Source organism: Scyliorhinus torazame, chromosome 1 (genome assembly GCF_047496885.1).
Source record: "Scyliorhinus torazame isolate Kashiwa2021f chromosome 1, sScyTor2.1, whole genome shotgun sequence".
NCBI lineage: Eukaryota > Metazoa > Chordata > Chondrichthyes > Carcharhiniformes > Scyliorhinidae > Scyliorhinus > Scyliorhinus torazame.
In genome coordinates, this window is record NC_092707.1 from 109,209,738 (window position 1) to 109,234,328 (window position 24,591).

The 24,591-nt window shown below is 48.3% G+C and overlaps 1 protein-coding gene across 1 annotated transcript in view; it reads right to left on the reverse strand.

Annotated features, from left to right (window-relative positions):
- Positions 1-24,591, reverse strand: part of adora2aa (adenosine A2a receptor a) — a 95,178-nt gene that overhangs the window by 32,941 nt on the left and 37,646 nt on the right. Inside the window, exon 2 of the mRNA XM_072499653.1 lies at positions 22,195-22,983. Coding sequence (XP_072355754.1) covers positions 22,195-22,541 — 347 coding nt within the window. The 5' untranslated portion in view covers positions 22,542-22,983. The remainder of the gene's footprint in view (positions 1-22,194; positions 22,984-24,591) is intronic.

Here is a 24,591-nt window from a genome sequence, read left to right on the forward strand (position 1 = left end):
TATTATCAATGTTTGCCTGGTTTGATGTTTTAAAATGCATGTATGCTTATTGTCAAGTGTTAGGAATGGACAAGGGAAAAGGTGAAAAATAAAACCATCTTTGAAGTTGATGGTTTATTTTTTTTCTTGGGGGAGGTATCATAGGAGTGTCCCTTTAAGAAAGGTTTTTGTCTTATCACATGGCTTTAGTGATGTCATTTTGTGGGTGGAGCTGTGAGGTTTGTTTTACTTTCGCTTTCAGATTTGACTGCTGTGGACTGCAGACAGAGCAAATAAGTGTTTTGGCCTGTCTCTCTATATTTTCATTTTAAATATATGTTCCAGTAAAAAAAACATTGATTATAGCTACCTGCTTTGGTACCTTAAAAGATATAGTTTGCTTTCCAGAAGGGTTTAAACCCGCTGGTGAGACGGGGTCAGAATCTCAGGAAAAGCCAGTCTTATTCAAGTGAGAATGCAGAGTGCTGGGCCATGCCCTTGAAAAGGGAGTTTTGGTTTATGGGATTTTGTTTTTGAATTGGAACAGTTAAGGGGGAATTCATTAACTGTTATACATAGATTACTGTAGCTGTGGAGTATCTTTAATGTTTATAATTGTTAAAATTCTTGCTGTGTGTTTATGTATATGTTAATAAAGTTCTTAGAATAAAGCTTATTTTGACTAATGTGCCGAGGAAGACTGATGAATCACACCTGAAGGGAAGGCTCTTGTGCTCAACCCAGCTAAATTCAACAGAAAGGTTGCAGGTCAGGTAGACTTCATAATATACTTTGGAATTTCTAAACCCTGGCCCATAACCGAGGTCAGGGGGAAGGTGGTCAGGGGGAACACATGAACCCTGAATCCATTACTGAACATGAAGACTATCAGTAACCTTATCTCCTCTGGAGATCTTCCCTCAATATTCGCAAAACGGACTGCTCCAGTGGATCCCTTGCTTCAGACTCTTCCTGCCTCTCTGAACAGACTTTTTTAACCTTGATTCTATTTTTCTACTTTCATCAGTCTCTTCCGTCCACATGTGACTTTCCAGTGTTCTTTGCCACTTTAATATTGTGCGTTCCAGCCACTACTGAATGCATCTCCACTCCCCTTGCAACATTCCCAAGGAACCGTCCCCTCCCTGACACTCTGGTCTATTCCCACCCCTTCCCAATCGCACCTTTCTAGGTAAGTGTAGAGAGGTGACATCTCCTCTGTCCTCACCACAAGGTCCTTGCAGATGGAACAGCAGTGAGCCCTCCATCCTGTTAGTTTACGGTATTCACTGGTCACAACGCAGTCTCTTCTTCACAAAGGAAACCAAACACACACTGAGCGGCTGTGAACACTTCCGTTCAGTCCGACCCCAAGCTTCCATTTTAATTCTCTGCCCCACTCTCACTCTGACCTCCGCTTGCTACACTGTTCCACTGAAGCTCAAAGCAAATTTGAGGAAACGCACCTCATATTTTGATTGGATACTCATTGCCTTTGAGACTCGACGCTGAGTTAATCTTGGGTCATAACATCTGGCCATATTTTTTCAGATGGCAGCTGTTAGTGATGATTCTGCTATTTCCACTTACACCTCCTCTGCAGCCATCTTTGTACTTTCTCCCCGTGTTTGTGTGGGTTTTCTCCGGGTGCTCCGGTTTCTCCCAAAGTCCAAAGATGGACAGGTTAGGTGGATTGGCCATGCTAAATTGCCCCTTGTGTCCAAAAATGTGCAGATTAGGTGGGATTACGGGGTTACGGGAATAGGGTTGGGGAGTGGGCCTAGTAGTGCTTTTTCAGAGGGCTGGTGCAGATTCGAAGGGCCGAATGGCCTCCTTCTGCATTGTTGGTTTTCTACGGTTCTATTCTCCTTTTGCATCTCAACTCTTTCTATTGCAATCTCTGTATTCCTTTTTGTCATTTAATCTCCTTTTGCTTCCCACCTATCCAAGATCCCTCCTACCCCACCCATTGTTCTCCCCCTATCCTTCCTAATCTCTGGAATTTGTTTAAAATGTGTTACATCACAAAGCTTTCCATCAAGCTGAAACGTTAACTCTGTTTCTCTCTTCACAGATGCTGCCAGACCAGCTCAGTATTTCCAGAATTTTCTGTGAACAGCAAGCAGGCACATGTCCCTTGTCTGTAGCAGACCCTCGCATGACAGCCAGTCAGTGTGACAATGTGTGAAATGTTCAGAATGCAAAGAGTTAATGTATTTTCATAATTAACCACTAGATGGAGCTAGATGCAGAACTATATAAAGCACTGACTCACAGGCTTCTGGGATAGAGCCGGAGACAGTGCAGAGGAGAGGTCTCAAGCAGGCATTGTCAAACTCGGGGGCGCGACCCGTGGGCAGGTGTCGGGAGGGTCGCGGAGCCGTCTGTCGCGGTGCTCCCGATCGCGCAAATCCACGCGCAACAGCCTGCTCTTAACTATGCCGGCTGCAAGTGCCGTTCAAAATGGCCACGAACATATAAAAAGAATTTGGCCGCACTGCGCATACGTGCCCGATCACATGTGCGCATGCACAAAACTATGCGCATGCGCACCGATGCGCACCGATGATCGGGCACGCATGCACAGTGCGGCCGCATTTTTTTTACGGTGACAGCCTTTTTATTTTACAAGTTCGGAGGGCCAAAGAAACCCAAAACCATGTCCTCCATTTTTGTCAGCAACAAACAAGTTCAGAGAAAACGGTGGGTCACGGTCAGCCGGCATGGGCCGCGAAGGTCGGCCGGCGTGGGCCGCAAAGGTCGGCCGGCGTGGGCCGCGAAGGTCGGCCGGCGTGGGCCGCAAAGGTCGGCCGGCGTGGGCCGCAAAGGTCGGCCGGCGTGGGCCGCAAAGGTCGGCCGGCGTGGGCCGCAAAGGTCGGCCGTGTTGGGTCCCGTAGGTTGGCTGGTTGGTAAAAATGGGTCCCCGGAAAAAATGTTTGAAAAACACTGGTCGAGAGAACAGTTATAGAGTGTAGAGACTAGTGTTAGTAGAACGTAGATTGTAGATTACTAGATTATTGTTTACTATAGGAGTAAGTGGTCAAGCTTTATTAAATAATGTAAATAAAAGTTAGCTCCATTAGTGAACTTAGCTCCTATAACATCCCCCCCCCGCCCCGCCCCACCTCAGCGTTTTAGAGTATCAGTGACTACACTCAGCCCATGCAAAGATCAATAAGGAACAAAACCAGTCCCAGGCAACAAAAAAAATAGACTTTGACCGTGGAGAATGTCACTGCCAAGCTTTTATAGAATCAAACGCTACCGACAGGCCAACGTGAAGTAGCAATCGAGCACGCAAATCTCTTGAAATGAAATCTTGGACAGTCAGAGCAAACACATTTCACAGTTCATTTTCTATCTGATCAATAACCAATAAATCAAGTCCCAGTCAGTACTAAATCCATTGTTTCAGCTGAACAATCAGGTGTAGCATTCTATCCCCCACCTCCTTTTTATGTTTATTAATGAGATGTGGGCATCAGTGACAAGGCCAGCATTTATTGCCCTTCTGTCATTGCCCTTGAGAAGATTGTCTTAGGGGTAGTTACTCTCACCTCACCTCTGACATTCAGCTCTTTTGTCCATGTTTGAACCAAGGCTGTAACGAGGTCAGGAGTGACCCTGGCGGAACTCAAACTGAGCGACCCTGAGTCGGTTATTTCTGAGTAAGTGCTGCTTTTTAGCACTGTCGATGATTCCTTGCATCACTTTACTGATGATTAAGATTAGACTGATGTGGTTGTCCTGTTTCTTGTGTACATGACACACCTGGGCACTTTTCCACATTGCCGGGTAGATACCAGTGTAGGAGCTGCACTAGAACAGCTTGACTAGGGGTGCAGCAAGTTCTGGAGCACAAGAATTCAGGACTATTGCCGGGATATTATCAGGACCCATAGCCTTTGCAGTATCCAGTGCCTTCAGCCATTCCTTAATACTACGTGGAGCGAATAGTATTGGCTGAAGATTGACATCTGTGATGCTGGCAGAGATGGATCATCCACTTGGCACTTCTTTCCGCTTTTCCTTTTGCACTGATGTGCTGGGCTCCTCCTTCATTGAGGATGGGAATATTTGTGGAGCTCCTCCTCCAGTTGTTTGTCAACCACCATTCATGGTTGGATGTGGCAGAACTGCAGAGCTTAAGATCTGATCCGTTGGTTGTGGGATCGCTTAGCTCTGCTGCTTATGCTGTTTGGCACACAAGTAGTCCTGTGCTGCAGCTTCACCAGGTTGTCACCTCATTTTTCGCAGTGCCTGGTGTTGCTCCTGGCATGCCCTCCTGCACTCTTCATTGAACCTGGGTTGATCCCCTGGCTTGGTGGTAATGATAGAGTGAGGGATGTTGGGCCATGAGGTTGCAGATTGTGATTGAGTACAATTGTGCTGCTGCTGCTGGCCCACAGCGCCTCATGGATGCCCAGTCTTGAGTTGCTAGATGCGTTTGAAGTCTATCCCATTTAGTATGGTGGTAGTGCCACACAACACGATGGAGGGTATTCTCAATGTGAAAATGGGACTTTGTCTCCACAAGGACAGTACTAGGTCACTCCTACCGCCACTGTCATGGACAGATGAATCTACAGCAGGTAGATTGATTAGGTGAGGTCACGTTCCCTTCACTGCCCTGTCTATCAGCTTTGTCCTTCAGGATCTGGCCAGCAAGGTCAGTAGTGGTGCTACTGAGCCACTCTTGATGATGAACGTTGAAGTCCTCAACCCAGAGTACCCAATGTGCCCAATGATGGTGAGTCCGGGACATCAGCTAGAAGATCTGGTGTGGTGTTGTGACTGTGTCAGGCTGTAGCTAGACTAGCCTGTGGGATAGCTCTCCCAAATTCCTGAGGTGCTATTGGGGAGGTCTTTGCAGGGTCCACTGGGCAGCAATTCCTCGATTGCTGCCAGGTGGTGTGTCCAGTTTTATTATTATTAAAATTTTTTGTAAAGGTTTGGTTAAGAGGCACCCACATTGCTGTGGGTCTGTAGCCAGATGTAGACCTGACCAGGTGAAAATGACAGATTTACTTCCCTCCCCTGAAGAACATTAGTGAACCTGATGGGTTTTTATGGTAATTCAATAACTTCATTTCATCATTACTGAGACTAGCTTTTAAGTCCTGATTCATTTATTAATTGAATTTAAATTCCATCAATTGCTGTGGTGGGGTTTGAACCCGTGACCCAGAGAGCAATATCCTGGGCCTCTGGATGATTTGCCCATGACGCTACTTGCTGCAAATATATGTGCCGGGTGAAGAAAGGAGCAAATTGGCCTGGTCTGTGCTGACTTCCATGGTTCAACAGCCTGCTATCTGTGCCGAGTACAAGAGGGTAACTGACACCTATAGAGCCTATCCCAGCACCAATAATTGTACTGTGGTTAAAAGGATTATATCGGAAATACATATTTATTACAGATAAAGCGGAGTAGAAATATGATAGAATTAAAACACTTTGCCGGTCTGTCGAGGAACCATTGTTAATTGTTCAAATTCAAAGAGTTTCCTGGACTTGGTGGATGTTTTAAAGTTGATTATTTTTCATCATTCCTCACCTTTGGAAGGAGGACAAGGCAGATCGAGGGCAGTTAAAGTGAGTTATAGATAGGCTTCAGGATATTGATTGAAGGAGAATGACAGACTGGTTCATGTACACCGACACCTCTATCGATCCAATTGTACAAATACTGACAATGTTAGAACACAAAGACCCTGCTCAGACAGCTGTATAAATGGCCAAAACAATCTACAGAACGCCAGGAGCAGGTGAAGCAGGACAACTTGGCAGCACAGTTGCTATGTTACCAGGCTTAGAGATGGCACGCAGGTGTTAATTTGTTACTCTGACATTCAGAACCCCTGATAAACTGCACCACAAAAGACAGGATTTACTGATCTATCCTCAGTGAGACTAATCAATTAATCTCACAGAAAGAGAAAGAAAAAGTTACTTCCACGTAAAATAACAGCTTTCTTGTTCTCACTCGTCCTTCCGGCATATATATTTCATCCCATCTTGCCTTGTCCATTTATTCACTCTTTCATTGTCCATTTAGCCTCATCTCACTCGAATTTATACCCTCCGCTTGTCTCTATATTTTACGCTCACCCCATCTTGAGTATTTTACTCAAAACTCTATCATTCTTTTGTAGGTTACTTTTCTCTTCATGTCTATTTAACTCTCCCTCTTTGTTTGCACATCACATAATGTTCGCAGCACACAAGCAGTCTTGTCTGCATTGGCTGTCTGAAGGAGATATTTACCTTAAATATGTTTGCCCCACCTTCTCCCCGTAAACCTGCACAACAATCTTTTTTTTTCGATAACAATCCAATTCCTTCTTGAAAGCCTCGATTGAATCTGCCTCCACCACACTCTCAGACAGTGAATTCCAGATCCTAACCACTCGCTGTGTGAATCTACCTCCACCACACTCACACAGAACATTCCAGATCCTAACCACTCACTGTGTGAATCTGCCTCCACCACACTCTGTGAATTCCAGATCCTAACCACTCGCTGTGTGAACCTGCCTCCACCCCACACTCAGACAGAACATTCCAGATCCTAACCACTCACTGTATGAATCTGCCTCCACCACACTCTCAGACAGTGCATTCTAGCTCCTAATCACTCGCTGTGTGAATCTAGGTCCACCAACTCTCAGACAGAACATTCCAGATCCTAACCACTCGCTGTGTGAATCTAGGTCCACCACACTCTCAGACAGAACATTCCAGATCCTAACCACTCGCTGTGTGAATCTGCCTCCACCATCTCCTCTGAACTGCCTCCAATAACACCACATCCTTCCTCAAATAAGGAGACCACAACTGGACATAATACTCCAGATGTGGTCTCACCAACACCCTACACAATTGCAATAACACTTCTCTACTTTTATATTCCAGTCCTTTTGCAATAAACGCTATCATTCCATTTGCCTTTTTTATTACATGCTGTACCTGCATCATACCGACTTTCTTGATTCATGACCAAAGACACCCAGATCCCCTCTGCCCTGTATCCACCCAAGTGACTATTATTTTTGTCCTGAATTCTCATTTAGAGAAGTTTCCTCACCACCAAGGTTAAATTGACCAGTCTGTAGTTGTTGTTTGAACAGTGGTGTAACATTTGTAATTCTCAATCCTCTGGCTTCAGCCCCGAGTGTAAAGAAGACTGAAAAACTATAGTCTCTCTCAATTCATTCCTGGATTAATTAGTAGCCTGTGGCCGTGGCTTCATTTCCCAGCTGGGAGGAAATCCCTCCTTCAGGAGCTGCTGGCCAATCAGAGGGCCAGCAGCTTGCCAATCCTTGCCACGCCACCGCTATGGCCGCTGTTGGTACTTCAGCCAGTCCTCGAGTCGGAGCAGCGATGGAGGGCTGAGAACCCAACTCAGTGAGGGCAGCCTGGTCAGGTCTCTGGTGAGGGGGAACTGGTGATTGGGAGGCCAGAGGGTGGGACCATTCCACTGGGGAGCAGGGGGATACAGGATGCCCATCAGGAGGGACCAATTCCCCACCCCTCACCAAACCCTCAGCTAGGTCACCAGTTTTTATCTGGTAGCTTTGCCACCTGGTGTGGGCACCACTCATCGCTGGTAGAATGCAGAAGCAGTGGGAGGAGGCCCTTAGGAACGTGAATTGGCTCAAGAGTAGTCAGGTCACCAGGCAGGATGGCACAGTGGTTGACACTGCTGCCCCATAGCGCTGGGGACCCGGATTCAATTCCAGCCTTGGGTGACCGTGTGGAGTTTGTACTTTCTCCCCGTGTCTGTTTGGGTTTCGTCCGGGTGCTCCGGTTTCCTCCCACAGACCAAAGATGTGCAGGTTACGTGGATTGGTCATGCTAAATTGCCTCTTAATGTCCAAAGATGTCTAGGTTAGGTGGGGTTATGGGGATAGGGCAGGGGAATGGACCTAGGTAGAATTCTTTTTCAAAAAGTCGGTGCAGACTCAATGGGCCGAATGGCCTCCTTCTGCACTATAGGGATTCTATATCTACCCAACTAAACAGTAAATAAGCCCGAGGATTTATATTATTGTGAGAACACACATTGTCTCCTAATATAGCTCAGCATCATACTTTGTTTTATAACGCATCCGTGAAATGTCTTGAACTGCTTCACTGCGTTAAAGGCAAGCTCTTGGTGGTGGTGTATACACCAGAGAATATATGCCCAATTTACTCAGCATTATGTCACAGAGATAGCCTCTCATCCCAGGGAGCAATCTATTGAACATTCGCTGTACCGTCTCCAATGCAAGTTTACCCTTATTCAATATGGAGACCAAAGCTGGACACAGTTGTAACAAGACTCCTTTATTCTTATGCTGCAATCCTATTGCAATAAAAGCCAACATGCCATTTACCTTCCTAATTGCTTATTGTGTCTGCATGTTTGTTTCCTCTGAGAATGCAGCAAGTCCCTCCAAATATCAATATTTAAACATTTCCTGTCTTTTCAAAAAATATTCTGCTTTTTTATTCTTTCGACCAAAGTGAATAACCTCACATTTGCCCACATTGTGCACCATGTGGCACCTTGTTGTCCACTCACCGAACTGCTCGGTGTCTTTTTGCAACTGCTTTGTGTCCTCGTCACCGTAAACAGAATATAAATGGCAGGTATTTGTGGAGAGTGGCAGTTCAGTGCACAGCGCCAAGGAGACATTGAGATAAAGACTGTAAGACAGACAGCCAAATGCAGACCTGGCCAATCTTGGAACAGGAGGCTGTCCAACGCGGAGGAGGGAAAGTGTAACATGTGGTAATTGTCGGAGATTCAATAATTAGGGAAGAGATAACATCCTTCGGAAGTGGGATCTAGAATCCCACATGGTTTGTTGCCTTAATGGTGTCAGGGTGAGGGACATCTCGAATCATCCCGGGAAGACATTGGAGAGGAAGGGGGAGGCTCCATGTTGGGACGAACAACAGATGAAAGAATAGACAAGAGGTCCTGTTTGGAATGCAAGGAACTAGGAGCTAAACTAAAGGATAGGGTCTCAAGGTGTATAATTACTGCCAGGACCATGTGCAAATTGAAATTGGGCTAAGCAGGTTTGGAAGGTGAACACATGGCTGAAGGACTGTTTAGGGCATTGGCGAGACCCCATCTGGAGCATTGCACATAGTTTTGGTCCCCTTACTTGAGGAAGCACGTAAATGCATTAGAGGCGGTTCACAGAACATAGAACATAACAGCGCAGTACAGACCCTTCTGCCCTCGATGTTGCGCCGACCTGTGAAACCACCCTAAAGCCCATCTATACTATTCCCTTATCATTCATATGTTTATCCAATCACCATTTAAATGCCCTTAGTGTTGGCGAGTCTACTACTGTTGCAGGCAGGGCATTCCACGCCCTTACTACTCTCTGAGTAAAGAACCTACCTCTGACATCTGTCCTATATCTATCTCCCCTCAATTTAAAGCTATGTCCCCTCGTGCTAGACATCACCATCCGAGGATAAAGGCTCTCACCATCCACCCTATCTAATCCTCTGATCATCTTGTATGCCTCAATTAAGTCACCTCTGAACCTTCTTCTCTCTAACAAAAACAGCCTCAAGTCCCTCAGCCTTTCCTCATAAGATCTTCCCTCCATACCAGGCAACATTCTGGTAAATCTCCTCTGCACCCTTTCCAATGCTTCCACATCCTTCCTATAATGCGGCGACCAGAATTGCACGCAATACTCCAAATGCGGCCGCACCAGAGTTTTATACAGCTGCAATATGACCTCATGGCTCCAAAACTCAATCCCTCTACCAATAAAAGCTAACACACCATACGCCTTCTTAACAACCCTCTCAACCTGGGTGGCAACTTTCAGGGATCTATGTACATGGACACCGAGGTCTCTCTGCTCATCCACACTACCAAGAATCTTACCATTAGCCCAGTACTCTGTCTTCCTGTTATTCCTTCCAAAATGAATCACCTCACACTTTTCTGCATTAAACTCCACTTGCCACCTCTCATCCCAGCTCTGCAGCTTATCTATGTCCCTCTGTAACTTGTAACATCCTTCCGCACTGTCCACAACTCCACCAACTTTAGTGTCATCTGCAAATTTACTCACCCATCCTTCTACGCCCTCCTCCAGGTCATTTATAAAAATGACAAACAGCAGTGGCCCCAAAACAGATCCTTGTGGGACACCACTAGTAACTGAACTCCAGGCTGAACATTTCCCATCAACCACCACCCTTTGTCTTCTTCCAGCTAGCCAATTGCTGATCCAAACTGCTAAATCACCCTGAATCCCATGAATTGATATTGAATATTGATTCCAGAGGTGAAGCTGGATGAATATGTTTTATGATTGAGCAGTTTAGGCCCATACTGGCTGGAGTAGAGAAGAATGAGGGAGCTCTAATTGAACAAAGAACAAAGAAAAGCACAGCACAGGAACAACCCTTCGGCCCTCCAAGCCCGTGCCGACCATGCTGCCCGACTAAACTACAATCGTCTACACTTCCTGGGTCCGTATCCCTCTATTCCCATCCTATTCATATATTTGTCAAGATGCCCCTTAAATGTCACTATCGTCCCTGCTTCCACCACCTCCTCCGGCAGCGAGTTCCAGGCACCCACTACCCTCTGTGTAAAAAGACTTGCCTCGTACATCTCCTCTAAACCTTGCCCCTCGCACCTTAAACCTATGCCCCCTAGTAATTGACCCCTCTATCCTGGGGAAAAGCCTCTGACTATCCACTCTGTCTATGCCCCTCATAATTTTGTAGACCTCTATCAGGTCGCCCCTCAACCTCTGTCGTTCCAGTGAGAACAAACCAAGTTTATTCAACCACTCCTCATAGTGAATACCCTCCATACCAGGCAACATCCTGGTAAATCTCTTCTGCACCCTCTCTAAAGCCTCCACATCCTTCTGGTAGTGTGGCGACCAGAATTAAACACTAGACTCCCAAGTGTGGCCTAACTAAGGTTCTATACAGCTGCAACATGACTTGCCAATTCGTATATTCAATGCCCCGGCCAATGAAGGCAAGCATGCCGTGTGCCTTCTTGAATACCTTCTCCATCTGTGTTGCCCCTTTCAGTGACCTGTGGACCTGTACACCTAGGTCTCTCTGACTTTCAATACTCTTGAGGGTTCTACCATTCACTGTCTATTCCCTACCTGCATTAGACCTTCCAAAATGCATTACCTCACATTTGTCCGGATTAAACTCCATCTGCCATCTCTCCGCCCAAGTCTCCAAACTATCTAAATCCTGCTGCATCCTCTGACAGTCCTCATCGCTATCCGCAATTCCACCAACCTTTATGTCGTCTGCAAACTTACTAATCAGACCAGTTACATATTCCTCCAAATCATTTATATATACTACGAACAGTAAAGGTCCCAGCACTGATCCCTGCGGAACACCACTAGTCGCAGCCCTCCAATTAGAAAAGCACCCTTCCATTGCTACTCTCTGCCTTCTATGACCTAGCCAGTTCTGTATCCACCTTGCCAGCTCATCCCTGATCCCGTGTGACTTTACCTTTTGTACCAGTCTACCATGAGGGACCTTGTCAAAGCCTTACTGAAGTCCATATAGACAACATCCACTGCCCTACCTGCATCAATCATCTTTGTGACCTCTTCGAAAAACTCTATCAAGTTAGTGAGACACGACCTTCCCTTCACAAAACCATGCTGCCTCTAACTAATACGTCCATTTGCTTCCAAATGGGAGTAGATCCTGTCTCGAAGAATTCTCTCCAGTAATTTCCCTACCACTGACGTAAGGCTCACTGGCCTGTAGTTCCCTGGATTATCCTTGCTACCCTTCTTGAACAAAGGAACAACATTGGCTATTCTCCAGTCCTCCGGGACATCACCTGAAGACAGTGAGGATCCAAAGATTTCTGTCAAGGCCTCAGCAATTTCCTCTCTAGCCTCCTTCAGTATTCTGGGGTAGATCCCATCAGGTCTAGGGGACTTATCTACCTTAATATTTTTCAAGACACCCAACACCTCGTCTTTTTGGATCTCGATGTAACCCAGGCTATCTACACACCCTTCTCCAGACTCAACATCCACCAATTCCTTCTCTTTGGTGAATACTGATGCAAAGTATTCACTTAGTATCTTGCCCATTTCCTCTGGCTCCACACATAGATTCCCTTGCCCATCCTTCAGTGGGCCAACCTTTTCCCTGGCTACCTCCTTGCTTTTTATGTACTTGTAAAAAGCCTTGGGATTTTCCTTAACCCTATTTGCCAATGACTTTTCGTGACCCCTTCTAGCCCTCCTGACTCCTTGCTTAAGTTCCTTCCTATTTTCCTTATATTCCACACAGGCTTCGTCTGTTCCCAGCCTTTTAGCCCTGACAAATGCCTCCTTTTTCTTTTTGACGAAGCCTACAATATCTCTCGTTATCCAAGGTTCCCGAAATTGGCCGTATTTATCCTTCTTCCACACAGAAACATGCCGGTCCTGAATTCCTTTCAACTGACATTTGAAACCCTCCCACATGTCAGATGTTGATTTGCCCTCAAACGTCCTAGGTTCTTCAGGTTCTAGGTTCTTCAGTTCCCGCCTAATATTGTTATAATTAGCCTTCCCCCAATTTAGCACATTCACCCTAGGACCACTCTTATCCTTGTCCACCAGCACTTTAAAACTTACTGAATTGTGGTCACTGTTCCCGAAATGCTCCCCTACTGAAACCTCTACCACCTGGCCGGGCTCTTTCCCCAATACCAAGTCCAGTACAGCCCCTTCCGTAGTTGGACTGTCTACATATTGTTTTAAGAAGCCCTCCTGGATGCCCCTTACAAACTCTGCCCCGTCTAAGCCCCTGGCACTAAGTGAGTCCCAGTCAATATTGGGGAAGTTGAAGTCTCCCATTACAACACCTCTGTTGTTTTTACTCTTTTCCAAAATCTGTCTACCTATCTGCTCCTCTATCTCCCGCTGGCTGTTGGGAGGCCTGTAGTAAACCCCCAACATTGTGACTGCACCCTTCTTATTCCTGATCTCTACCCATATAGCCTCACTGCCCTCTGAGGTGTCCTCCCGCAGTACAGCTGTGATATTCTGCCTAACCAGTAGCGCAACTCCGCCACCCCTTTTACATCCCCCTCTATCCCGCCTGAAACATCTGAATCCTGGAACGTTTAGCTGCCAATCCTGTCCTTCCCTCAACCAGGTCTCTGTAATGGCAATAACATCATAGTTCCAAGTACTAATCCAAGCTCTAAATTCATCTGCCTTACCCGTAATACTTCTTGCATTAAAACATATGCACTTCAGGCCACCAGACCCGCTGTGTTCAGCAACTTCTCCCTGTCTGCTCTGCCTCAGAGCCATACTGTCCCTATTCCCTAGTTCTCCCTCAATGCTCTCACCTTCTGACCTATTGCTCCCGTGCCCACTCCCCTGCCATACGAGTTTAAACCCTCCCGTGTGACACTAGCAAACCTCGCGGCCAGGATATTTATGCCTCTCCAGTTTAGATGCAACCCGTCCTTCTTATACAGGTCATACCTGCTCCGGAAGAGCTCCCAGTGGTCCAGATAACGGAAACCCTCCCTCCTACACCAGCTGTTTAGCCACGTGTTTAGCTGCTCTTTCTTCCTATTTCTAGCCTCACTGGCACGTGGCACAGGGAGTAATCCCGAGATTACAACCCTAGAGGTCCTGTCTTTTAACTTTCTGCCTAGCTCCCTGAACTCCTGCTGCAGGACCTCATGCCCCTTCCTGCCTATGTCATTAGTACCAATATGTACAACGACCTCTGCCTGTTTGCCCTCCCCCTTCAGGATGCCCGCTACCCATTCGGAGACATCCTGGACCCTGGCACCAGGGAGGCAACATACCATCCTGGAGTCTCTTTCACATCCACAGAAGTGCCTATCTGTGCCCCTGACTATAGAGTCCCCTATGACTATTGCTCTTCTGTGCTTTGACCCTCCCTGCTGAACATCAGAGCCAGCCATGGTGCCACTGCTCTGGCTGCTGCTGTTTTCCCCTGATAGGCTATCCCTACCGACAGTATCCAAAGGGGTATCCTGTTCGAGAGGGCGACAACCACAGGGGATTCCTGCACTGACTGCCTGCCCTTTCTGGTGGTCACCCATTTCTCTGCCTGCACCTTGGGTGTGACCACATTTATATAACTGCTATCCATGACGCTTTCCGCCACCTGCATGCTCCTAAGTGCATCCAACTGCTGCTCCAACCGAACCATGCGGTCTGTGAGGAGCTCCAGTTGGGTGCACTTTCTGCAGATGAAGCCATCCGGGACGATGGAAGCCTCCCGGACCTGCCACATCTCACAGTCAGAGCACCGCACCCCTCTAATTGACATTGCGTCAATAGTTAGTAAATTAAATGTAAAAGTTTTTTTTTTTTAAAGTTACTGTTAACTGTATGTTTATTAGCACTAGATTTCTACTATAAATGTGAAAGCTAAATACAGTACTCTCCGATCTCTGGCTTAGATACCCCTCTAAATTATAATTAAGTAATAAGTAATTATGTTTAATTAGTTTAATGATGCTTAATTTTTAAAATTTAGTGTAGATTCCCAACCAGCCAATGAGGTCACAGCTTTTCTGTGATGTCACTACAGTCCCCCCCCCCCACACACACACACAATTTGAAAAGGTAATAAAAGTAAAAATGAATAAAAATCACTTACTTACCTTCCGAGGGTCTCAGATGCTCTCTGGCTCTCTCCCCGCAGATTAAAAGTTACAGGCCAGAAGAAAGAGAGAGAACAAAACAGTAGGGAAAAAGCACCTTCTCCCACTCTGCACCGAATTACCTCGCTGCACCAAATTACCAAGTTCCAAATTCCCACTCTGGATATGTCTCACTCCGGCTGTGTCTCCTTTACTTGCGCAAAGCTTCGAGGTATTGAGGTATATAAGATGCTAAAGGGGGTTGACAGGGTAGATGTAGAGCAGATGAATCTCCTTCTTGGATATTCTAGAACAAGAGGCCATAGTTTTAGGCTAAGGGGAGGCAGATTTAAAACAAAAATGAGGAGAAATTATTTCACTCAAGGGGTTATAAGACTGTGTAATTCTCTACCCCAGAGTGCAGTGGATGCTGGAAAACTAAACAAATTTAAGGGGGAGATAGATCGGTTTTTAATTAGTAGCGGGATGAAGGGTTATGGGTAATAGGCAGGAAAGTGGAAATGAGGTCTACATGAGGTCAGCCAATGCGGAGCTGGCTCGAGAGGCTGAATTGCCTACTCTTAGTTCTTGTATTCAATCTGTTCCTTGACCCACCTCCTAGTCTTGCCTCCATCTCGCTCTTCCCCTCTCGCATTGCCTCCGATGCAGCTTCAGATACAAGCACCCGAAGCTTTGCAGCAACGCTGTCAAAGGTAGACAAAAGCAATGTCTATGTACCTCAGAGTTGTGAATGAAGTGCATGCCACTTAAATGCAATTGGGAAACTGAGAATTCGAATTATCCGCTGGTGGGGCACTTAATTCGGAGGAGGAACGTGATTCTGGAAAGTGGGCCTTTGAAGGAACATTCATGAGATGGAAGTGAATGCAAATGTGGGGATCGTGACCTGCCTTTGACCCGCCATCAAAGTTGGGAGAACAAAATTCCAAATGCATTTCCCACCGGCGGAAAACTAACTTTTTTTACAATGCCAGATATAGTTGCTCCGCCCACCACAGTTCCTGCTGTTCACAGAGTGGAAACTTCCGCCCTTAATGTTTAATTGTGGCTTCCAACACAACTTTGCATTCAACGTCCCAAGACCAGAAGAAAACAAATAAAACAATACTGACACTGTACTGACTCAGTTCAGAGTGCAGTTTGATAACAACTGCAACTGATGTGATGTTAAAACTTTATAAAAGTCCTCAGCTGCCCTCCCAATCCAGTGAAATGAATCATTAAACCAGTGTGTTTAACTAGCAAATAGATCTTAGCATGGATACAGAAAGATCAGCCTGTCTATCTCACCTCTGACAGATCTACTCGAACTGAGATGTGTTTGAAATGTCGATACTTCACCGTTTTAATCTCACGCCCGTACTGAGGGCAAAAACCACCAGAGCAGTGTGCCCCATTTGCAGAAGTATTGAATGCACAAACTGCGTCCACAGTTGCTGAGAACTGTGATTCTGTCCTGTCTGCCCAGCCTGCATCTGTCCCCATTGCTGAATTCACTCGCTCACATTTACTGATCTGGGAATTTGATTGCTTTAAAGGGCACCAGGAGATTGTTGCCAATTCCGGGAGATTCTCGGCCACTCTAGGCGAGTTGGAAACGTGACTAACTTTTCTGAACACTTTGTACTCTTGAATATTCAGCTCCCATTCCACAGTTTTTTAAGGCTCATTTCTATTATTGCCATTACATCATATTCTCAATATAGTTCACCAACCTTATAGACCACACGTAGTGTTTATATACACGCAGTCTAAACCTGCCTTTGTATTTCTTCATTGTCCACTCCTGCCTAATATGGTTCTACTTCCTTCTCTAGTACTGTCCAACACACTCATTCCGTTATGGAGGCAACAAAGGCATTATAAAGAGTGATAGGTCCCCAGGATCAGATGGTTTCCATCTCAGGAAGATGAGAATATCACAGATGCTCTAACTATAATGTTCCAAAGTTATCTCAATAAGGAAACATAAGGAAAATTACACATGGAGTTCTGTTTTTTTAAAGCAGAGTGGCTGGTCGAAACCAGGATATTAAATTAAATTGTTGGGAAACCCCGAGAGTCCAAACAACTTGCGCGGGATTTTCTGTCCGTCTGTCCCCCCCTCCCCCAGCGACATTTTCTGGTGCCGGAGGCGGCTCCCCATTGGCTGCTGGTGGGATCTTCCCGTTCCGCTGATATCTATGGCAATTTGCATGGCTCACTTGTCCCGCTCCTGGGGAATCTACAACAGGGGGGGGGAAGGCGGGGGGTCACCTTCGATGGGACCCGTAGGTCCCGCTGGCAGGAAGGAACAGACCCTTGAAACTTTGCTGCTGATCAGAGAGAGCCCATGTAATGGGTCAGTGACCCGTGATTGTTGTAAAAACCCATCTGGTTCACTAATGTCCTTTAGGGAAGGAAATCTGCCGTCATTACCTGGTCTGGCCTACAGACACCCAGCAATGCCCTCTGAAATAGCCAAGCCAGCTGTTCAAGGGCATTTAGGGATGGGCAATAAATGCTGGCCAGCCAGCGATGCTCACACATCATGAATGAATAAATAAATGTTGATATGGTGACAGGTTAGACACAATGGAGATCCAAAGGGATTCCAGTCCAGAATTGATGAGGCCTCACAGGCTTCTCGTCGCAAATGAAGGCTCGCCAGCTGATTCGCCAGCATCGCGCTCGTCAGCCCCCCGCTAACAAGGTTGAGCAGCACTTTTGCTCAGCCAACCCCAGCCAGCTCGCAACAATGGCGCCCAGGAGACTGTCCCCGATATACGGAGATGCTGACGTGGGGAGACTGCTAGACATCGTGGATGTTCTGTTTCCCCGAGGGTCCCAGACAGTCAGCCACAAGGCAGCCAGTGCTGCCTGGGATGAGGTGGCGGCAGCTGTCAGCTCGGGGGGTATAATCAGGTGGACTGGCTTCCAGTGCAGGAAGAAGGGCAATGATCTACACCGGGCAGTACGAGTGAAGAAACACCAACACCCCCCCCACCCCACCAATTGACCATCCACCCCCCAACTCCCCATATGACCCCCATTCCTTCCCCAGCGTCCTCATCCCCTCCTTCACGCCCCCTCTCCCACCAACGTGAACCACGTCGGTGGCTAACGATGTCCTCTCTGTGCACCCTCAGGAAAAGCTCTCCCATAACCGTCGGGAGAGGGCCCAGACTGGCGGAGGGGTGCTGGACATAATAATCCTCACCTCCTTCGAGGAGCGGGCCGTGGAGGTGAGGGGGGGTGGCAGAAGACAGATTGGTCAGCCACGCGGAGGCTGACGGACGCCGCAGGTGAGGAACCACCGGGCTCCACCTGGGGGGCCTGTCAAACGTGAGTAGTGATTGCCCGATCCCTCCCAATGTTCATTCTCCCGCAGGTCCTCCAGCGATGGCGCTGGCCCCTCCCGGGTGGAACCCTCTCCTGACTCCGAGGAGAACACCTCGGAGGAGAGCTCCGAGGATGCCACCATGGTCGCGGCACATCTGTCATCCCCACCCTCCACCAGCGCAGATACACACACATCGGTGGGACATGTTAGTGGACAGGCTTCTGTGGCACAATCTGGTGATCACCACACCACTGATGATGCACATCAGGTGGAGGCAGGAACCCCCAGGCGAGACAGCAGTGAGAGATCTGCTGGATCCCAGGACCCAGCTGGGTCCCAGCCTGGTGCTGAGCCTGTGGTGCAGAGTTACCCAGAGCTGATAGAGGCAATAGGGACCAACCTGAACGTTCAGAGGGAGATGTCAGCGTCACTCCAACAGACCCATAGCTGCTTGGAGGAGTCCCAGAGAATAGGGGAGCAGGAGCTGGCGCTGGCAATGGTGGCATCGAGGCCAACACTGCTAGGGTGGCAACTATAGTGGAGAGCCTGGTGCACGACATTGGCACCATTAGTGAAGGTGTCCAAGGCATCGCGCAGCCATGGCCGAGGGAGTCGACAGAATGTCCGACTCGCTGGAGGATGTCACCCAGCACCAGACCGACCCGGATGAGGTCCTGCTCTCAGATGGGAATTGTCGAGGTGCTGCCGAGCTTGTCCCAGTCGCAGGTGGGCGTGGCTGAAGCGCTGCAGAGCATAACCAGTCACTGAGGAGCATTGCCGAGGGCGTCGTCACGATGGTGCAGACCGTGGGGAACCGCCAGGGCCGGCAGAGCCAGACGATGCAGGGGCAGCCGGGCTCGAACCAGCTGCCCCTCCGTCCCAAGGTGAATGCCAGGGCCCTATGGGCACCGATTGGGAGGAGGGGGTGTTGGGTGCGAAGCCGGACCAATCCCATGGAGCGGGGATGGTGGCCACCAGCTCTCCCGAGTTCCACCCCTCTGATGAGGCCGTGTCTCGCAGTCAGCACACGGGACAGGGTGGCACGGCTGTGCATGTGCCAGTGACAAAGTGAGCTGGGGTCTTCCGGCCCCAGAACCCCCAGAGGACGCCCACCAAGGGCATCGAGGACCATGGGACGAGGGAAGCAGTTGGCTGCCTCCACCCCTGATGTGCCACCTGTGGAAACACCAAGGTGTAGTAGAGCTAGGAGGGCCGAGCATGTAGAGGATCACTGAGGGCACCGGAGAGGGGGAGCTGCACCACTGAGAGTGAGGTTTGTACAACACATTAACACAACCATTATGATGTCTCTGTCACTTCCTTCCGCAATGCGGGCTGACCTCCAGACCCTTTGCCCATCTCTCCAGACATCGCCCCCCTCTCCACACCATGGCGCTCACCCACCCTCCGGCCGTGGAAATGCCCCCGGAGTTGTGTACCATCGCCTGGGTGTTTGGATGTTGTGTGTGTGGTGTTGCCTGCTGCTGTGTCCAGGCATTAAGGTGTGATTGGGATGCTGGGCAATGACTCCCACATGCTACATGGCCCGCCCACCCACGGGAATCCACTTGGATTGTGTGAAGTGCTCACTGAACCACAATTGCCAATTCCTTATTAGCAATAGCCTCAGCAGTAGGTGGGGATTTTGGGTGGTTGGTGGGGCAGATGGGCAAGGGGTTGTCCCCGGAACAGGTTTACACGATCCGGGGGTTGGCATGGTGGTGCTGCGAGCGGTTGCCCCCCCCCCAGCGCAACCACCACCCCCCACACTCCCACGGCGGCCACACCTTGCAGAGGGTCCCCCGACCCCAGCTGAGGGTCCCCCACCGACCATTGGGGTGGAAAGCCCAGCACCCCCGGCCTCGTGAGCAAAGATGGCCACTCACCTCCTCGCCTCCCCACAGAAGCCTTTCCGCCAGGTTCACGTTTTTCAAAAGGATTACTAATCGGCGCCAACGTGACCACTTGTCGGGGAGGCCGCTGAATGACGTTGGATAAGGGGTGGCTCCCGTTAATTGAATGGCAATGGGGCTTAAGTGGCGATAACTGGTTTCTCACCTCACTACGGCGAAATCCCGAGAATGGGCCAGTTGCATCGCAAACTATTTGGCGGCAAGCGCAGATCTCATTTTGGCCTCTCCCGCTATTCACCTGCCTCGTTTCGCTTGAGCGAGAGCGTAACAAAGCCAGAGAATCGCGCCCTTAGAATCTCGGAGCAGGAGTAGACATTCGAGCTTGCTCTGCCATTTAATATGATCAAGGCTGATCCTTTATCTTACTGCCATACTCCCCTGCTCTCGCCACACCCCTTCATGCCTTTAGAGTCTAGAAATCTATTTCCTTCTTTCATGTACTCAGTGATTTGGCCGCTCCAGCATCCTGTAGCAGAGAATTCCACAGGTTCCCCACCCTCTGAGTGAAGATGTTTGTACTCAGCTCAGTCTTAAATGGCCGACCCCACATCCTGAGACTGTGACCCCTTGTTCTAGACCCACAGCCAGAAGAAACAACGTCCCTGTATGCAGTCTGTCCAGTCCTGTCAGAATTTTATATGTCTCAGTGAGATCCGCTCTCCTAAACTCCACTGTGAATACAGGCCTCGTCAACACAATCTCTCCTCGTACAACAATCCTGCCATCCCAGGAATCAGTCTGGTGAACTTTTGCTGCACTCCCTCTATGGCAAGTATATCTTTTCATGGAAGGTGACCAAAACCGTATCAAGGTGTGGCCTCGCCGAGGCCCCGTACAACTGTAGCGAGACATCCTTGCTCCGAAACTCAGATCCTGGAGTTAAATCCATAGGTTGAATTAGGAAAAGGGAATACACAAACTAGACTTGTATATTAGAACTTTTGGGAATGATTTCATCAAGGTTTGCACGATATTTAACGAACAGCTAAACATGAGAAGCCGGGATTTAATGGCCTCACGTTGCCCGACTTGGTGACATGCAGAGGCTATTGAATCTCGTGAGAGGCCTCTCATGAGATTCACGACGCTTGAAACATCTCGGGAGATTTAACGGAATCCGGCGAAATGTCGCGATCTGGATCTCGCTGAGCGAGATGCAGATTAACATATTGAAGTTGAAGTGAGCCATTAGGCTCTTTTAAATATGTCTATGGCGGATTCCCCTATGGCCCGGAAACTAACGGCTTCCCTTGGGAGACCTCGCCAGGGCGTGTTTAGCACAGGTTACCACAAATGTGGACCAAGCGTAAAACCACATGCGGGGGGGGGGTCTCCCAGGCCGGGTGGTCGAGTTCTGGGCAGGGTGGCACCCTGGCACTCCTGCTGTCACGCAGGTATGTTGGCAGTACCAGCCCAGTGTGGCGCTGCCAGGCTAGTAGGGGCACTGATAGGCCGATGGAGCAGTGCCATGTTGCCCGTGCCAGGGATGCCTCGACCTTAAGAGTGGGGTGGGGGGGGTGAGAACGACACCGCTATTTAACAGTACCTTGCTGGTTTTCTTTGGCCTTGGTGGGGAACACCCCACCAAGGCCGCACTTACATCATATCCTGCACTGACTGGTTCAGCTCGCCAGTGCAGGAAGAGTATTCACGGATCAGGCCACCATTTTTAAATGCCGCCCTGATCTTTCGACCCCTCTTGGCCACCACACCCACTGCACCAACTTGCCTCTTCCAGAGTCCTCCAGCTGCCGGGAAACCCACGGGCGGGGGTGCTCTGCTGGCAGGAAAAGTGAATCGCTGGAGAATGCTGGCCACAAACTCATTCATCTGCTAAGCCAATATTTTTTAAATTATTAATTTAACTCTACATTTTTTTGGAGAGGAAAATGGTTCTGACCATCAGGATTATAGAAAGGGAGGAATTCGGTTTTGATTTTTCAGGTGAAGGATTCTGACCTACCCAGTTCTAGCATCAAACTGGAGTCAGGTCCAGCCATCCCAATCCCACAAAACCCGGTGTATACTCTTCCTATTGGATTAAGCGTTCCCCACTCATTTCACACTCCGGCTGGGCTAGTTTAAACTGAGAATCTAGAGGCAAAGACAATGCCTAAGTCACGGTACCACCTCTGCCTCTCTCCCCAGAGTTACCTCCTTCAAACAAATCAATGCATGGAGACAATCTTCACATCCACGCCCTGCCCCACTCTATCCGCCAGGGAGCCATTATGTTGAACAGTAATGGTCAACAATCAAATATTCCAGTCACTTGACATTAGACAGCGGCAGACTCATCCTACCTGAGCGGGATTTTGATGCAAATATAGCGGTCGATGGCAATGGCCAGCAGGCTAAAGATTGAACTCTGGGTCAACACCAAAACAAAGCAGGCGATGAAGAGACAGCCATAGAAGAGAGAGCAGAAACCAGTGCTGATGGTGATGGCGAAGGGGATGGCTAGAACCCCGACAGCGATATCTGCAATAGCCAAGGACACCACAAAGAAGTTGGTGGCGTTCTGCAGGTTACTATTCAGATAGACAGCCCAGCAAACCAGGATGTTGCCCAATACAGCCAAAACAGCAATCATAAGCTCAAAAACAATGTAGATCACAATCTCCAAACTTTGCGTCTCAGTTGTTAGCATGATGGAGTGAATGAGGTCAAGGTGTTGGATCTGTGTGAATAAACATCGTCCATATCTGCAATTCAGAACCAAGGCTATTCCCACCGATCAGAAACGGCTTCCATGCAGTCACGGTCAGATATCAAAGCTGGAATGTGACACCTGAACCTCCAGGTGCTGTTGCTGCTCCCAGAATGTGCACACTCCAAATTCTCAGCTCCTCACCGCTTTACTATTGAGGCAGATTAAGCAGTTGAAACCTCTGGTTTAAACGCAGTAAGAGTTGGTTATCTCATCAGCGACATTGTTCCAGCACCTTCAATTTTAGGCTTTCTGCGATTGGTGGCAGCATCAGATGAAGGCCCTGCTTATTGGCTGCCGTGTACCCAACACTTGCACCCACTCGGAGTTTCCTGTCGGTCTGGCTCCCAGTATTGAGAGTGTCACAGCTGCTGGCCCCACACTGCAACAGTTAAAAACACAAGAGACAATGTTATTATTGTGTGTGAAGAGAGATCCGGCATAAAAACAGAGCACAGCCAGTCTGTTTCTGCGAACAGGTAATGATCTGAGAATGAATAAAGAGACACTGAGGGGGTCTTAGCCCTCTTTTAATCTCACAGCCAACTCAAAGACAAACTGGAGAGCCCGATTCACACTGATTTTAACATTAGTGAAAATCCTAACAGGTGAACTTGATGGGCTGAATGGCCATCTGAACCTGAATAAATATGATTTTAATCAGGATAAAATGAATCAGATTTTAATTATTAGTTTAAAAAAATCTCTGAGCTGTCTAATCTTTAACCCCTGTACAAAAACAAAATAATGCAGATGCTGGCAATGGAGTCATAGTTTCACAGCTCGGAAAAAGACCCTTCGGCCCAACATGTCCGTGCGAACCATCAAGCACCTTCCTAATTCTAATTCCACTTTCTAGCACTTGGTCCATAGCCTTGTGCAATGGTATTTCAAGTGCTGACCTAAGTACTTCTTAAAGGTTATGAGGGTTCCTGCCTCTCCATCCCTTTCAGGCAGTGCGTTCCAGATCCCAATCATAGAATTTCATAGAATCATAGAATTTACAGTGCAGGAGGAGGCCATTCGGCCCATCGAGTCTGCACCGGCTCTTGGAAAGAGCACCCTACCCAAGGTCAACAACTCCACCCTATCCCCAGAACCCAGTAACCCCACCCAACACTAAGGGCAATTTTGGACACAAAGGGCAATTTAGCATGGCCAATCCACCTAGCCTGCACATTTTTGGACTGTGGGAGGAAACCGGAGCACCCGGAGGAAACCCACGCACACCCGGGGAGACTCCACACACATTGACCCAAGCCGGGAATCGAACTTGAGACCCTGGAGCTGTGAAGCAATTGTGCTAACCACTCTGCTACCGTGCTGCCCTTTCATGGTCTTATGGGTTCATCCAGTCACACAGCTAACCCACAGGAAACCCACGCACACACGGGGAGGATGTGCAGACTCTGCACAGACAGTGACCCAAGCCGGAATCGAACCTGGGACCCTGGAGCTGTGAAGCAATTGTGCTATCCACAATGCTACCGTGCTGGGTGAAAAGGTTTTTACTCACATCTCCTCTAGTTTTCCTGCCTTTATCTTAAATCTATGCCCCCTGGTTATTGCCCCCTCCACTAATGAATCCCATCGGCCTTAACCACCTTATTAATCTGCCCTGCAAAAAATATCTCAAACAAAAACAGAAAATGCTGGAAAAGATTCAGATCTAAATCCTGATGATGACCATCAACCTGAAATGTTAATTCTGTTTGTCTCTCCACAGATGCTGCCTGACTGACCTGCTGAATGTTTTCAGCATTTTCTGCTTTTAAATTAGTATCTGTACACTTTTCATACAATGACCTCCAGACCCAACAGTGACCCCCAAATCTGCAGTGACCCATAAACCCTACAACGACCCCCCAATCCTGCAGTGACCCCTCAACCCTGCAGTGACCCCTCAACACAGCAGTGGCTGCCCGATCTGCAGTGGCCCCTCAGCCCTGTAGTGACCCCTCAACCCTGTAGTGACCCCTCAGACCTGCAG